General features: G+C 37.3%; 2 protein-coding genes across 9 annotated transcripts in view; one reads left to right on the top strand and one right to left on the bottom strand.

Annotated features, from left to right (window-relative positions):
* Positions 1-3,766: 3,766 nt before the first annotated feature.
* Positions 3,767-17,697, top strand: part of primpol (primase and polymerase (DNA-directed)) — a 31,137-nt gene continuing 17,206 nt past the window's right edge. Inside the window, exons 1-14 of one of the 2 annotated variants that reach the window (XM_061983998.1) lie at positions 3,767-3,929; positions 6,674-6,918; positions 7,013-7,107; positions 9,145-9,283; positions 10,334-10,481; positions 10,567-10,633; positions 10,717-10,838; positions 10,929-11,091; positions 11,168-11,265; positions 11,332-11,418; positions 11,526-11,634; positions 11,709-11,785; positions 11,888-11,934; positions 15,705-15,938. In XM_061983998.1, coding sequence (XP_061839982.1) covers positions 6,745-6,918; positions 7,013-7,107; positions 9,145-9,283; positions 10,334-10,481; positions 10,567-10,633; positions 10,717-10,838; positions 10,929-11,091; positions 11,168-11,265; positions 11,332-11,418; positions 11,526-11,634; positions 11,709-11,785; positions 11,888-11,934; positions 15,705-15,935 — 1,557 coding nt within the window. In that variant the 5' untranslated portion in view covers positions 3,767-3,929; positions 6,674-6,744 and the 3' untranslated portion in view covers positions 15,936-15,938. Of the gene's footprint in view, positions 3,930-6,673; positions 6,919-7,012; positions 7,108-9,144; positions 9,284-10,333; positions 10,482-10,566; positions 10,634-10,716; positions 10,839-10,928; positions 11,092-11,167; positions 11,266-11,331; positions 11,419-11,525; positions 11,635-11,708; positions 11,786-11,887; positions 11,935-15,704; positions 15,942-17,697 lie in introns of those variants that run through there. The other variant, XM_061983997.1, reaches the window with a different exon arrangement.
* Positions 15,943-17,697, bottom strand: part of acsl1a (acyl-CoA synthetase long chain family member 1a) — a 54,114-nt gene continuing 52,359 nt past the window's right edge. For all 7 annotated transcript variants that reach the window (XM_061983990.1, XM_061983991.1, XM_061983992.1 and 4 more), the window contains 5 exons: positions 17,517-17,633; positions 17,262-17,405; positions 17,068-17,169; positions 16,922-16,993; positions 15,943-16,747 (listed from right to left, as the gene is read on the bottom strand). In XM_061983990.1, the coding sequence (XP_061839974.1) occupies positions 16,607-16,747; positions 16,922-16,993; positions 17,068-17,169; positions 17,262-17,405; positions 17,517-17,633 (576 nt within the window). In that variant the 3' untranslated portion in view covers positions 15,943-16,606. The remainder of the gene's footprint in view (positions 16,748-16,921; positions 16,994-17,067; positions 17,170-17,261; positions 17,406-17,516; positions 17,634-17,697) is intronic.

The raw sequence follows: 17,697 nt of genomic DNA, 5'->3' as shown, positions 1-17,697 counted from the left end.
GAGAATTGCTGTTTTAAGGTGATAAAAAATACATCATGAATGCTGATGTAAAATTACAAAACCCAAAACCAGTGAAGTTAGCACGTTGTGTAAATCGTAAATAAAAACAATACGATGATGTGCAAATCCTGTTCAATTTATATTCAATTCAATATACTGCAAAGACAAGATATTTAATGTTATATATATATATATATATATATATATATATATATATATATATATATATATATTTACATATACTGTATGGGTGTGTGCATACACACATATATATGTGTTTGTGTATATATGTATACATATAATCTATATACATCTCTCTTTCTCGGGGGCCACATTGGATTTAAAGAATTTGGCCGTATAAGTACAGTATATATACTGTATGTACATATATCTGTGTGTGTGTGTGTGTGTGTGTGTATATATATATATATATATGTATGTATGTATGTATGTGTGTGTCTATATATACATATATATGTATGTATATATGTGCGTGTGTGTGTGTGTGTGTGTGTGTGTGTGTATCGATCCATCCATTTACTACCGCTTGTCCCTTTTGGGGTCGCGGGGGGTGCTGGAGCCTATCTCAGCTGCATTATATATACATATATACAGTATATATGTGTATATATACATATATGTATGTACATATAGATGATAGATAGACAGATTCTCTTAATCCAATGTGGCCCCCAAGTCAAAAAGTTTGGGCACCCGTGGTCTAAGACCACGTATACTCCACTCAAAAAACAAAATGGTTTGTCCCACCTGGAAAGCAGCAAACCTAACGTGGAACACTTCACTCACGTCATAACATCGTCGAAGCTCAGCTGAAAGGTGACAGAAGAAAGGTGTAAGTTATATTCCATCCATCCATCCATCCATCCAGTTTCTACCGCTTGTCCCTTTCGGGGTCGCGGGGAATCGCTGGAGCCTATCTCAGCTGCATTCGGGCGGAGGGAGGGGTACACCCTGGACAAGTCGCCACCTCTTCGCAGGTAAGTTATATTCACTTTTGCATTTCATTGCCCATATCTCTGATGCGTTCAAGGACCCTCAAATAAAGTTAGAAACGGAGGCATCCCTAGGTTTTTGAAAGACGGGGGGAGACTTAACTCCCAGGAGATGCACTGATAATAATATACTGTAATAATGATGATGTATTATTATTATTCGTACTGTTTTTCCACTGATATCCTTATGCAAGTGTATCAGCGCATCTCTACTTTACACTCTGAAGTAAAGTCAAACTTGACAGATTTTGAATCATATTCAGGCGGATAATGACAGGTTATATGACTATTTATATTCTTGCCACTTTGTATGAAATTTTGTCACTAAAAAAAAAAGTTTTTTAAACAAATCTAAATTATCATGCGGGGTATAACTAGATATGTTATTTACATCTTTAAAATCATAATTAAGAGTGTTTCATTACTGTGTATGAAAGTGTTTCAGTAGTGTGAGTGAGAGTGTTTCAGTAGTGTGTATGAGAGTTTTTCAGTAGTGTGTATGAGTGTGTTTCAGTAGCGTGTATGAGAGTGTTTCAGTACCGCGTTTTAAAAAGCTGGTTTCAACCACATCCATGCATATTTTTTTTATTGCACGTAAACAGTAAGTGTGTGTGAGGAGAAGCGACATTGGGTTTTGGGTGGAATGGGGGGCCCTGGAGGTCTTGTGTATGGGGCCCCAGAATGTGATGCTGAGTCCCTGCCTACAGCACAGTAAATTCCCTCACCTGATGACATTACATAACACAGTTTTGTGTCTCGCGTGTTTCTCTTCCTGACCTCGGCTGAACTTCCTTTGTCCTCTGCTACCACAGGACAACAATATCACATTTGCTAAGTTTGCAGACTTTTTAGCCAGCTTCTCACTGTGTGTGGGGGGGAGCAGGATCGCATGTTGAGTGACAACATCCCACTTCCTCCAGATGCAAGCTGCCTGTGGTGATGTTGAGCTGTCACTGTTTTTTTCAAGCTTTTATTTCAATGCATTGTTATAATCATGCCCCTTTGCTCATATAAAAGGAATAACTAATAGTTGATTTTTTTCAAAATATTGTTTTTATTATTTCATAAGTCCGTAGATATGCATTGCACAGGGGCGCCCAATCTTTTTCCACTGAGGGCCACACACTGACAAATCAATGGATGCAGGAGCCATTTTGGTAGTTTTCACCTTCAAAATCAGTACAATATATATATATTTTGCAAAATAACTAGAAAATGCAATTTCGGTAAAAGATTTCTGTGAATGCTGAAAGTCAGCACGCAGGCCAGGAAGCATCAAGTGACAATCATATGTGCAAAATGAGCTAAAAAAAAAAAGCTAACAATAACATGCTTGCAGTTAGAATTAGTGAAATACCAAAATATATAGCACTGACACTGAGCCAGATTAGCTTAAAAATTGTACCATGCTCATGTTAGCATGCTAAAATGCTGACTAAGTGTCAAGTGCCAAAATAAATGACTCACGTGTACCATAAAAATCTCTTTGAAATCCCAGCCTGCTAACCTTAGGTCGCATAAAGTATCTACAAAATTAGCTAAAAGATAAGATTGCATACTAACAGGTATCATTCGTCAAGAAAAAAAATGTTTTGCTTTTTTTTTGTTACATATACTGTCAGGTTTGAACACTGTTGACATCTATTAAACGAGACAAGAAGCAAAGAATCAAACAGAGACAGAATTCAATTTGGCTCAGTGAGGAGAGACGCCTGGACCTCAGTGTCTCAGCACGCTCTGGCGAAAGATTGTACGCCACCTCTTTTATTTGGACTTTCTCTGATTACATGGCAACAGCTTTTTCTAAGGGACGTGGGTCGTAAACAGCCATCGCCTTTGATTACAACAGTTCAAAGAAAAGGTCGTAAAACAGTTCAAAGAAGCGGTGCCTGGAGGGGAGTCTGGTCCTGCTTCCTCTTCGCTTTTGTAGTTCTTGGGTCAAGACAATATCTTTCTGTTGATTACAATACATGAAAGAAACAGAACACCTTCATTTTGCTTCCCATCATACACAGTGGAGTTTTACAAGCCTTCTTCTTGGTAAGTTCAAAGACAGCTTTTGTCTTCTCGCCAGAAACTTATTTCAACACAAAATGTTGTGATAACTTAGATACAATTATTCTGACATATACTGTAGTATTGTACATGGTAATTGGGAATTGTTATTTATTGTATATATTTTATACAATTATACTATAATATAATAATATAATATATCACTATATAAAATATACTGTATATATACTATGTAAATATTACATATGTTATATTTTATATTGCTACTATGGTACATTTTTTGGTCTACTTTATACCTGCATTATCCTTTCCATCCTTTGTAACTGAGCTACTGTGTGGAACAATTTCCCTTGTGGATCAATAAATATTGCCTAAGTCAAAGTCTAAAGTGTATACCTACACACTCAGCAAAGGAGCTGCCATGCTGATAGTAGAATGGTAACAATTGTGCGGTGAATTGTTCAAATTAAATAAAATAGCTACTGGTCACCAAATGGCCCCCCGGGCTGCACTTTGGACACCAATGGCATTGCAGGTCCGATGTAGCCATAATACATCCCACTGGCATACATTTATTTCAACTACACATTTAGTAAATAATCATTGTGACGATTCAGTGTTAACTATGTGAAAACAACACTAAAGTAAAATGTATTCTGCTTGTGTTTTTTGTAAATTTTTTAAAAAGCTTTTATTTGTCAAGTACCTACCCGGAAGCGGAAGCGTTTCCGGTTACAATGGCGGCAAAATGAAAAAGCTAAAAACGGTCGACTTGTTGCCGTGTTTCTTTTCCCAAAACAGCCTGCTCAGGTGCAACTAAACGACTCGGCTTTAGTATAAACACTTATTTACTTCACCTTTTGGAGAACAACTGGACTGTCGAGTGTACCGACAAGATTGGTGAGTTTTTTAACGTAACGCAGTTCAAACATACATTACTAACTGTAGTCTTAATGTCAAATATTAACATGGCTCCTTGTCTTGCTAGCTAACTATTGCAACGACAATTAGCCGACAAGATATGACAATGCTCTCGAATATTTTATTCAACTTCGTTTTTTCGGTACGTTAGTTTGGTAGATATGTATGTATTTTACATATTTTTCATTATTATTGCGAGTAATTTACTAATGTGTATACATAGTGGGTCTAACTGACAATGGACTATATAGTTATTAGTACAGTATAGTCACGTGAATATGCATGCCCTTTAATAATGCATCTAATTTCTAACCTATGTTGTATTTTTATTGGCCTCTAGTAGAGCTAATACAAAAGCTGTATGAAAAAAGTCAGCCTGTACAAAGATCATACTATTTGACACTGCCAGTGTTGTATTACCCTAACAATATGTGTATTATTATTAGAGATGTCCGATAATGGCTTTTTTACCGATATTCCGATATTGTTCAACTCTTAATTACCGATTCCGATATCAACCGATACCGATATATACAGTCGTGGAATTAACACATTATTATGCCTAATTTTGTTGTGATGCCCCGCTGGATGCATTAAACAATGTAACTTTACCATGAATTGATTCACGTGGTGAAAACAAGTTGAAAAACGTATTCGGGTGTTACCATTTAGTGGTCAATTGTACGGAATATGTACTGAACTGTGCAATCTACTAATAAAAGTCTCAATCAATCAATCAAAAACAAGGTTTTCCAAAATAAGAGAACAACTTCAACTCCAGTTATGGAAAAAAGTGCCAACATGGCACTGCCATATTTATTATTGAAGTCACAAAGTGCATTATTTTTTTTAACACGCCTCAAAACATCTTGGGATTTGGGACATGCTCTCCCTGAGATAATCCTAATACCCACTACAACTATGGGAAATACTATACTTTGATTTTCACAAAGTGCATTATTTTTTTTATTTTTTTTAAACATGCCTCAAAACACCAGCTACAAAAACAATGAAGGCACACAGCTTCAGTCCAGAGTGTACTAGAGCATACTTGCCAACCTTGAAACCTACGAATTCGGGAGATGGGGGCGGGGGGACTTGGTTGGGTTGGGGGGGGCAGGGTTTGGTGGTAGCACGGGTGTATATTGTAGCGTTCCGGAAGACTTAGTGCTGCAAAGGGTTCTGGGTATTTGTTCTGTTGTGTTTATGTTGTGTTACGGTGTGGATATTCTCCCGAAATGTGTTTGTCATTCTTGTTTGGTGTGGGTTCACAGTGTGGCGCATATTTATAACAGTGTTAAAGTTGTTTATACGGCCACCCTCAGTGTGACCTGTATGGCTGTTGATCAAGTACGCGTTGCATTCACTAATGTGTGTGTAGAAGCCGCATATATTATGTGACTGAGTGACGCTGTTTGTATGGTGGAAAAGCGGACGTGACGACAGGTTGTAGAGGACGCTAAAGGCAGTGCCTTTGAGGCACGTCCCCAATAATGTTGTCGGGTGGAAATCGGGAGAATGGTTGCCCCGGGAGATTTTCGGGAGGGGCACTGAAATTCGGGAGTCTCCCGGGAATATTGGGAGGTTGAAGCTGATATCGATAATTTCCGATATTACATTTTAAAGCATTTATCGGCCGATAATATCGGCCTGCCAATATTATCGGACATCTCTAATTATTATGGTAGTAAGTTGCAATAGTATCCTAACTACACACCATTCAGTTTGATGCAGTGAAGTTCTACACCACTGTAAAAAACAACCACAATAATAGACAGATTATTAAATGAATGTGTCTTTGACGTTTCCAAAAACAGTGTCATTATCTTTGAAAAAGCACGATTATTGATTCAATTATGCTCCCAAAGCCATATATGTACAGCTCCACTAATGGACATTGGAGTGTTACTTTCAAAGGCAAAATTTAAGTATTGCTAGAAACACAATTTTATATGGGACTTTATTGTATTATATGTATAGTACATGTTCCAAAAAGAAAAAAGCATAAAACACCACCAGAATTAGAGATATTACAAGTCAAAGTGATGAAGCTTAGTGTTAAGCTCATGACTTGGTGTAACTAAACATTAAAGTTAAAGTTAAAGTACCAATGATTGTCACACACACACTAGGTGTGGCGAAATTATTACCCTATAAGATGAAGGCAATTGCATTTTATTGATATTTGAAATGTATTCAATGTTTATAAATGAATATTTAAATGTACTAAATGTAAAAAAGGGAATAAATATTCAAAATAAGATCATTAAATGAAATCTAGTTTGGTTACGCCATCATGAGCGCAACACAACGTTGTAAAAGTTTCAACTACAATTCTAAATAAGATGTCAAAAGCAAACTGAAATCAAATACACACAGCTTAAAGATTGATCAATACCTATTTAAATTTAGTAATACATAAATATGATGATTTATCAAAATATGAAATAAATATACCTAAACAGAACGCTCATGATGGTTACACCAAAAAGTAACGCTATGAATCGCGTTTTTCCCAGGTTTTGGGGTGTTTTTATGCTATTTCCAAGCATCTCCTTTTTATTATCGTTGATTTTAAATGGTCAAACTAATGCATATTATATATGCATGCCCTAGTAAACAAAAAAAAAGTCATATTTATTTTGATTGTTACATTTTGAAGTACATTTGTGCAGGTGGGTGCGAATGTACCCATTACCAGAGCTGTACACATGTTTTGACAGGTTGAAAGAAAACATGGGTTGATGATCACTACCCAGAGTTAATTCAAGAGGTGAATAATAAGCTGGCGAGGATGAGCAAGTGGGGACAGCGGCTGAAGAAGGTGGAGCGGCTCGCCGAGACATTCCAGAACAACCCCGTGGTCACGCCCTACAAGCCTCGGCTGTTGCCTTGTCAGCCTTCCTCCGTCTGGAAGCTCTTCCCTCGTCAAACTTTGGCGATCAGCTTCGCTCAGAGCTGCAAAGAGGTGACGAGGAACTCGTTTCAATCGTATATAGTTCAGAAGACTACACTGTGGAACCCATGATTGTGTTATATACATTACATTTTTGTTTTCTCAGCCTGTACATGTTTTTGCACTTGAAAAAGAGAAGGCGCTTCAGGGGCAAAGGATCTTCCTGGTTACCAGTTATACTGAGCTATGGCATTACTACAGGTAACATACATACATACATACGTACTGTGAGAATAGATTTAGACAGAATATATTGATCCACTAAGGGAATTGTTTGATCAGTATAGCTCAGTTACAAAAAGAAAATATAAAATTACACTCTCAAAAGCCCTATAAAAGTAAACAATAACAAATATAGTGATGGAATATAATACGGGTAGACTATATAATGTAATAAATTACACAAAAGTCCTGTACTTACAAATTGACAAGGAACATAATTACAGATAAACAAGGAATGAATAAAAGTAAATACAATGTAACTGTACACAATATACAAAAATACATTACAATGCAATAGTGTTATGCAAGTAGTAACATGAAGAAACCAGTATGACCGAAAGGTGGGTCAATCTTCACTTTGTTCTACGGGCAGGTTTTATTGAACAGTTTCACACCCTTAGCTCACAAAGATGTTAAAGGGGACCTGCACTTTTTTTTGGTATTTTGCCTGTCGTTCACAATCATTACAAGAGGCAAGAACACTAATGTCTTTTTTTGTAATGATTTTAAAGATGTTAAAAAAACGCTTGGAAGATGCGGCTAATGGGAGTCATCGTTATAGCCTTCAAAGCCCTCTAAAAGAACTTCAAAATTAGCAGACTACAATATAATATAATAATATGTAATAAAAATACTCTACATATTTACCGTATTTTTGTCATTTTAAGCATTGCCGGAACTAATTTCCTTGACGTATTTATTTCCATTTCCATAGTAGCACAATTCCGACTTCTGGCAACAAGTGTGTGTGTTCTTCTTCCGTCAACAAATGCAAGTGTGTTCTAATCATGGCAGACTTGGTAACAGACGAAGACGACAAATTTTTGGACAAATTAGTCTTCACAACCTTATCTTTTTGAACCTGAATATATGGAGGATGAACTGCTGCTTATAGAAATGAGCACAAAGGAAGGGTGACACTTTGGAGCAGACGGAAGCCGAGTAAGTGAGGTTTGGCCTGACTTGACGTGTCAAATATAGAACTTGGAGCCCAGCTATTTTGACATAAATAGAGTGCTTAACCAAAATCAACTGAAAACGGCCCTGGCCAGCTGGACCAAACATACAACTGTCCATTGAGTGAGTCAATAACATTGATCACGATACATGCAACACGTCATGCTTGTTATTACAACTTCATACGTTGTCGAGCTAGCTGTGTACAAACAAAACATGAAATGTGGGCTAATACTTTGCAGATACTGTGATATGATTGTTTATGTTGTTCAGTCAGTACAGATTGGTGTCTTATCGCATTGTGTTGTGCATTACAAATTCATACACGATTCAGGTGCTGACGAAGAAGCTAGCTTATTTCTCGCCGTAGCTAGCTCACGTCTAATACCGTAGCACGCCGATAAATTAGTACGCTAGAAAAACAGTTCCTCAGTGTTCGCTCTTACGATAACAATGTCGCTACTGCTTGGTTATTATACAGGTTACGGAATGTAAATGACGTATTGACAGTTTTTGGGTGCATTTTTAAAGGGATTTAGAGGTAGAATTGATTACCGGTACTACCATTAGCTGCATTGATAGCCATCTAGAACGAGCCCTTTTTTACATGTAAAAAAGCAAAAAACATTGTGTTTTGTTGTCTCTCATAAGTATTGTGAACGATATGAAAAAATGCAGTTCCCCTTTAACTGGTCTATAATAAAAAAATTATACACGTGTATCATGAAGTGAACGATATATAGACCTCATTCTTCAGCACATTGACTTTGCAGCTTAGCCGTGTTTTTACTGTAAAGCAGCCAGTGCATTTTTATTTAATTTTATTAGTTGATTTAAACAGGGACAACACACATTAATCAACATTGCTGTAAATGCTGAAGTTTTTGTTACAAAGCTAGGGCAAAGTGCTACTTTTGTCCTCTTCTACCTCATTAGTAGGCTTTCATTAGAACAACGGCGTTAGGTCTCTCAAAAATAATGAGTGATGTCATACACAAAGACAGTTACATTTTGAGGTTCTCGTGAATTTCACGCGATGCTGACACTTTTTGTTCCCAGGACCTACACTCAGTCCTTGATGCACTGCTATGAAGTGATACCAGAGGGCGCTGTTTGCAAACTTTACTTTGACTTGGAGTACTACAAGCCCTCCAACCCAGAGGCAGATGGGAACAAGATGGTGTCATTGTTAATCGAGGTTGGAAATGTATTTCCATTTTCATATTATGCCCCATTGTCCCTCATAACTGCCTTCTCTTCGGTGCAATAACCCATTCCACCAACCACCCTGTTTTTGTTTTGTTTTTTCATGTATATATTCATTTCACACCATATTCATTGCACTTCTACATTTTTTAAATTTTTATATATTTGCACATTGTTTTTCTAGCATGCACACATCGCACTGTATGGAATGGCCTCAATCTCGTTACCTTGCGTAATGACAATAAAGATGATTCTGATTCTGATATTAACATGATTTTATTGAAAAGCTTGATTCATTCACTTTTGTTTTGTGTCAAATGGGGGGAAAAAGTAAATATTTAAATATTAACTTAAATGTGTTATTAATTTATGTAAAAGTACATTAGTACAGAGCAGTACAGTAAGATAAGGCAAGTTTATTTATAGAGCATAATTTGTAAGTAAGGCAATTCAAAGTGCTTTACAGAAAATTACAAGAGGGCAAACTCATCATAAAAATAATCATAGTTCAAATTATAATGTGAGTGAAGATAATACTTTCAGCTGTCATATGCACAATTAAATAAAAATACTCCTCCGCATCTCTAGTTGAAGTTCCACAGAAAAGTGGAATTGCTGGTTAACCTATCAGGTGTGAGGATCCGCCCACTGACTTTGAAGGCTGAGTTTGACATATAAAATAAATTCATGAAGTGGTGCCACACACCGATTCATGAAATAGATAAAATAATTAATAAAATGTGAAATAATTAAATCAATTGTGAAATTAATAATGTAAATGTGAATAATTAATTAATAATATTGAAGCTATTAAGTAAATTGTACAATAGTCAAATAGATGCATGTCATTTGCATCAAATGTTTAATGACATTTAATAACACATTTATATATTCAAATTTTAATAAGTTCATGGCACATTTAAATAACCATTTCTCCATGCTTTTGTCCTCACATGTGATGTCTACCAAATTCTGTTCAAATGTAAATATTACGCACCATATGTGATTACACAAATACCGTATGTGTTTTTTGTGTTGACAGCATGTCTGCAAAAAGCTTGAGGACATTTACGGGATTGAATGCTCCGCAGAAAACGTGCTCAGTCTGGACTCAAGCACAGACGATAAGTTTAGTCGACATCTCATCTTTAATCTCCATAATGCAGTTTTCAAAGATAACACGCATGTCGGTACGTTAGTGGCAGAATACCGCTTTTAGGGCACAGAGTTTAAAAAAATGAAATCAAAAAATCATATTTGGGCTGTTCCTTCTAGGTGCCTTCATTCATGCCATTCTTCAAATTCCAGGCCGAAGTTGTTTGAATGGACACAGGGAAGCAGGGTTTGTTTCACTTTGGTGGACGTTTTTATCCTGTGTCACATTTTTCTTTGTGGACATCACCGTATCATTTCTCTCAACAACAGAACACGTGCCGAGTCGACAAGTCGAAGTCCACAGAACAAAAGACAGAAACACGAAGAGACAGACCTCAGCTTCCTTCAGGTGAAAGACAAAGATGGCCGCCATTCTCTCTTTGTTGATCTTGGTAAGGTCCAACAGTATTTTTCACTCTTTAGCATAAAATATTATCACAAAATCTATTAACATGTGCTTTTATTTCAATCGCATCAAACAGGCGTCTACACAAAGAACCGAAACTTCCGTCTTTACAAGTCATCCAAAGTAGGAAAAAATGCAGCTTTCAGCTTAGCAGAAGACAACAAGTTCACTGCAGAAACCAAGAACAGTGTTTCTGCGGAGGAAAGTTTTTTTTTGGCGTCCTTAGTGTGCAACGTGAGGTATGCTGAATTTACTTTATTGTAAAAAAAAAAGTATATCAACGCATCATGAGCTATTTTTCTGGTATTCAACCAGTTTCACAGGCCAGAGAATTCTTACATTCCACGTCTCAGAAGCTAAGGACTTAAGGACCAGGAGGGTTCAGAATCAGCAAGGCTCGCCGCCTGATCCAGGTGATGTTATATTGTGATGTCACAGTGCTTGTCATTAATTTGAATGGTCCAATTTGTTTGTGGCAGACTTACTCTCGGGCTGCCTGAGGTCTCCTCACCACGAAGTGGACGACTTTGTATTAACGGTGGTTAAAAAGGACGGCGTACAAGGAAGTAGGAGAATACAGCGTCTTGTGTCATCCATACAATATCAATGCAGTGGAACCTCTATATTGGAAGTTGACCAAACATGTCAGTCAAACCTGCACTCACCTCCGCAGGCATCCGACGATGGTACTATTTTGCAGCTGAGCAGCTGCTCGTCTACGACATCGCCAAGTACCGCTGGTGTGACAACGTTGGAAGGTTCCACAAAAGCAACAACATCATGTACATTAGTTTTTTAACAACCAGGAATCCTGCACGAGCCACCGGTTTCATTTAAGTCTGCTCCTCGTGCGTAGGATTGTGGTGGATCTCAAAGAGGAAGTGTGGTACCAGAAGTGTCACGATCCTGATTGCAGGAACTATAGATCTTCAAGTATGTTGCGGAATTTTTAACCAAGCACACACACACACACACGTTTGTTTTTGGTTAATTAATAAGCATGCGCTTAAGAGAATAATAATTATTCTTTTACAGGTTATCCGCTGCCACAGGAGATATGCATCAGCTATGCCATGATGCTGGTCAGTAATTGTCATTTTCATCATTTCACATTTATCTGTCACAATACAGCCACAATACATCTTTTAACTATATATATTTATTTAAATTAGTCAATTTAGAACTATAATAATATCATGTGTCGTAAACTTATTAATTCATGTCGTTTGATAGGGGAATATAGCGTATACTGCATTAATAACAAAGTAATTAGGTTTGTCTCTTGTCTAGTTAATAGTCACTCTAGTTTGTCACGTTTCAAGTCTATTAGGTCAATACTGGTCAAAACAGAAACTTAATGAAGGACACATTATAAAATAAAAAAAACACTCCGAGAGCACAGACCTTTGCCAGGCCCCATTTCCTAATAGTACAAAAAAACCTCCTAAATCCAGACAGTGATCTGGATCAACTCCAAAATATCATCGCTTGTTTCCTGAAGGTTAGATAAAAATCCACCATAGTTTTTTGAGCCAGTAGTTAGAATGAAAGACACAGAGTGAACATTCTTGTGTCTCCACTATCTTTATCTCTGCAAGTTCACTTACACACTCAAACGAACGGAAGCGTAAACGTTAGGTAACGTAGTGGAAACGATCCGGTTCAGACCCAACATCTAAATAGTTGTCCTTAATCCCATTTTGGATATTTCCTTCTAATGCTGACAAAATTAGCACTTATTTCATAGTTCCTGACCCAAAAATTATGTCTACAGATAAAATGTTCCTCCAAAATAAACACAGTATTGATTTTAGGCATGTTTCCTAAGTTTCCGCACGTTTTGGAACGCTGACTTCAAGCTCAGCCTGCTGATGTCACCTACAAAAGACTGGAGGCAGTTTCATATTGGGTAGTATGTGTTTTGGTAGCATCCTCCTACTTAATCATGATATTTTCACATAGAAATCCAAGGAATGATCAAATATGTCCTCCAAAGGCATTGTTGCAGGTTGTAGCTATACAACTAAAGGAGGTGTTAGCCTGCATACATTTCTAAATGATGGCAAAGAGGAAAGAATGGAGCTCTTCGGTCACAATGAGCAAGAGGAGTATAATTTGCCATTTTAAAAATTTTGACTGAGGAAGAAGGGTTTTGGTTGGAATATGGATACAAAAAATATTACATCCTGAAAATCATAAGCACCCTCGTGGGAGAAAGACTGAGTCAGATCCTTCAGAAAAACAGAGAAAGAATAGCAGACCCGGCTATCGAAAAGGTAAACTGCTAGTGTTCTATTTTGCGTCCTCTTCTACTGATGTTTTCCTCGTCATTCTTAAAGAGCATGAGGAAACACAGGTTATGGTGTCTATGAAGGAGCAGGGAAGTCCGGGAATGACGAGTCTTTTTTTTTTCTTGTTTGCTCATAATGTTAAGCATATCCGTTTTGAAGTACCCGGTACTCATAAACCAGGGTGACAAAAACATGCAATTAAGTGATGAAAATAATAGTTAACATGCTTTTATTCACAATGTCTATGCAAGGAAATGGGCTCCAGTTCTGTAGATGATGTCACATTACACCAAGCGGGGATGGCTTATCGAGTCTGGCGATGGAAAGGGGGCGTTCCAAGTACAGTTAGTTACGTATATACTGATAACACACAAACTAATTGATATTTAGCAGTGATGGGCAGTAACAAGCTACATGTAGCTAAGCTACGTAGCTTAACTTCATTTTCCAGTAGCGTTGATACTTTTTTAACGAGTAGCTTTTCCTTTAGCTTAACTACCTTTAGACCAATGTAGCGAAATAGCTTACATCAAAGCTACAAGCAAGAGAAAAAATGGACTGCAAATCCAGGCCAAAAAAAATATGGAGAAAATACAATGACCTGGATGAATGAAAACATTCATACATACAGACAAAATCCATGATGATTGGTTGGTGTTCCTATGAGTCACAAATGGCTAAGGTTAGTGCAAAACATTACGGACTGGCCAATCAGAGGCAAGATAAGGCGGGTCATTAAAACCAGGAAGCAAAATCATAATAGACACACTGCAAAAAGTCAGTGTTCAAAAACAAGAATAAAAAATACAAAAATGTGGGGTATTTTATTTGAACTAAGCAAAATTATCTGCCAATAGAACAAGAAAATTTGGCTTGTCAAGTCTTTCCAAAACAAGTTAAATTAGCTAACCTCAATGAACCCAAAAATACCTTTAAAATAAGTATATTCTCACTAATATCAACTGTAATTTTATATGAGTGCGTATTTTCTATTGTTTCATTGAAAATAAAACAGCAAAGTCCATTTGGCTGTCATCTGTTTTAATATGAGACACAATTGTGTCAAAGTCATGATTTTTTTTTCATTCTTGAAATAAGAAATGATTACTTTAAAAAAGTATTTTTATACTTATGAGTGTTGATGACACAGCTTTGCATCAGTTGATATTCTAGTTTCAAGCATGTTTTACTCAATATAGGTCATAAAATCACAGCAACAAGCTGTAATATCTTACTGAGATAATTTAGGACCAAAACACTTAAAACAAGTAAAACACTCTAACATAAAATCTGCTTAGTGAGAAGAATGATCTTGTCAGACAGAAAATAAGCAAATATCACCCTTATTTGAGATATTTAATCTTATCTAAATTTCAGTTTTTGCAGTGCACGCACTCATGTTATATGATGACGAGGAGTCTGAGACAGAGGGACGCTTCAAGCTGACCACTCAAAAAAGAGGGATTCTCTCCCGCAGATAAGATTTCTCCTTTAGTGATGAAGATGGCGTGCAGGAAACCCACAATAATGCGTGTCTTTGGCCATATTTATACTAATGTATGCGTTCACTGAAAGCAATGCCCCAAAATCTTAGTTTTTAGTTGTTTACCATGTAAACCAAAATCATAGCTGCTCTCTTCATCTACGACGTACAACACAAATTTAGGAACACACATTAAGGTGAGTTGAGTTTATAAAAAGTTTTACTGCACACAACCATTACCAACTGTTCTCAAACAACACACACATCATTGTTTTTTTGTCAAGATATAGATAGATGCTGTTTTTTGTACTGTAGGTAGAGAACATGAATAACATAGGGGTGGGCCAAAGAAAATGAAAACTAAATAAAAAATAGTGGGGTGCTGGGACCCCTTGAAGTAGTTGTAGGGTGTCCTCAGCTAAATGACAGATAGTTAATAGTAATTGATAGATAGTTAATAGTAATTGACTCTTATTGGGTTCATTTGTACACTCTGTTATATTAACATTATACATGTGGGCCCATAGATAGAAATACTGTAAAATGTAGTTTTGATGGAGCAAGCTACTTTAGCAAGTTAGTGTAGCTTGCTACAATTCTCTAGGGATAGCTTACACTGTAGCTTTGCTACATCTAATCAAGAGTAACTTGTAGCTTAGCTTGCTACATTTTCCAAGTAGCTTGCCCATCACCACTATTAAGGGAAATGACTGCCAGGTTCATTTTCAGGAGCAAACAATTCATTAACAGAACTTGTTCGTGAAAATTCGGTCATCTGGACGCTATGGGTCCTGTAAGGATGAAAATCCCCCAATAACTTTTTTTGCTAACTGACTGACAAACCAATGGAAATATTTCCATAACCTCCTGGCAGATAAGATGCCGCAAATGCAATTCTGTCATATTTATACATTTGTTGAGAACATATGTATACAGGTAGAACTTGTCCACATACTGTACATCCATAACGATGTAAAAAAAGATATGTCCGAATTTTATAGGTAAAAATGTTTTAAACTATCTTCCTAATTATCTCGTTACATCAGAGCATTACATTTTGTCTTGTGCTCCCTGACAGGATGAGGAGAACCAAGCATACATGATGGATGAGGTGGGCAACATTGAACCCAGTCAGCCACCAAAGCAGGTATCCCAGGAAATGAATTGGGATGAGGAATCAGCTGACGTGTGGGGAAGAGCTGACGACGACCAGCAGTTCTCAAACTGCCTTGACAACTTTGAACTAAACAGCAGCGAAATCTCAGACGAGCTCCTCCTCAGCTGCATGGACCATTTCGATTCGCAGTAGAAGGTAGTCGAAGACACGTACTTTATTGCAAACTGAAGTCACATTTGTACAAGCACACAACTACACACTTGTCCTTTCGGTGTTCAACAAACACAATATAATTTTAACTGTGTGCACAATTCCACACGTCATAATTTGCTTTAGTGTGATAAAAGCAGCATTCATTTGTTTCATCAACCGCACAACTGATCAATGCTTGGATCAGAAGCATTCATCTTAATAACGCCACTTGCATAAAATCGGTTAGTCCTCTGACAATCCACCACATTGAAACGGGAATGCAAATATATTCAAACAGTACTCTGAATTCTTATTAGTCGTCACAATATTAGGCACAATTCAGTTATTATTCACCAGAAACACAATTTATCCCTTAAATGACTTAATTAAATATGAACTATAATAGCAAACCAAAACATGAAACAAATGTGGATTATTTTCCAGATGTTCAGTTTACAGGAGTCATACTGTATTTGCCCATTGTACATTATAACTTTTATCCTGGGATAAATAAAACCACTAATATGTCAGGACAGTCAAGTGTTACAGAAGGAAAATTCACTTTTCAGTTGTCACCATTCAGTTCCTTCAAAACCAAATACTGCAAAAAAATGTCCGGATTGTCACTGTCAGATATGTTCCTGTTCAACTGTCGCCCTCCACACAGACTCTTAGACCTTAACGCTGGCGTAGAGTTCGTCTATCTGTGCTCTAAAGTGACTCCGAAGCTCCGCCCTCTTTGCCTTGAGCGTCGGCGTCAGCAGGCCGTTCTGGACAGAGAACATCTCTGGGTGCAAGGCGATGTCTCTCACCTACAATGAAGGATATATGAACACAATACAACTAAAAAAGCACTGATTTTTTGATAGCTCATAGAAAAAAGGGTTTTAGTTCTGAGCTTTACTAAGTCAAATATTCTTTTGAAATGTGATTTAAATACTGCTTGATGATATGTTCAATCTATTAAATCTTAATATAACAATAACCTGTTCAAAAGACTTGAGTCCACCTTCTTTGCCCAGCTTCTGCATGTCTTCCAAAATAGCGTTCTTAACATCCTGCGAGCGATCATAACAAACATTAGCTTGCATACAAAGTGAAAACCAAGTCTTCCGGTTGGCAATAAACTCACTTTGCTCTTGCACAAATCCAAATAGGAGCCTGTAATGCCTCTTCTTTTCAGCCAAATGGTCAAAAAGTCCGGATCGGGCACTACTATCGCCACCAGGCATGCCTTTTGAAAAAAAAACAAAAAACAAGATCAAGTCAACACACTATTCAAACAAGTTGTATTTGGTTTGGACTGGTAAAGTGATGACAACTGGCCTGCAAGCTGTCACCGTGCACAAATATCTGAGCCACGGGGTCACTGCGGTTGTAGATGTTTTCGATTTTCTCAGGTGCGATGTACTCTCCCTGTGCCAGCTTGAAAATGTGCTTCTTCCTGTCAATGAGCTTCAGAGTGCCGTTCTGCCAAAGTGGGGTGGAGGGGGAAAAAGCCGTGAAAAGTGACGCACTTGTGTTGTCATTCTTTGGAGAATGCTGTCATCCTCCATGCGAACATTGATGTGTTTGGCTTACAGGAAGCCATTTGCCAATGTCCCCCGTGTGTAACCATCCGTCCTTGTCGATTGCCTCCGCCGTTTTCTCAGGGTCGTTCAGATATCCTAGGAATACGTTTGGACCTTTTACACAAACCTGACAACAGATTGGAGAAAGAGACAGTTTAGTATTTGCAAACTTCAAGCGCAATAATAAACCT

This window comes from Nerophis lumbriciformis, linkage group LG25 (genome assembly GCF_033978685.3).
Source record: "Nerophis lumbriciformis linkage group LG25, RoL_Nlum_v2.1, whole genome shotgun sequence".
Taxonomy (NCBI): Eukaryota; Metazoa; Chordata; class Actinopteri; order Syngnathiformes; family Syngnathidae; genus Nerophis; species Nerophis lumbriciformis.
This window is presented reverse-complemented; position numbering and strand designations above follow the sequence as displayed.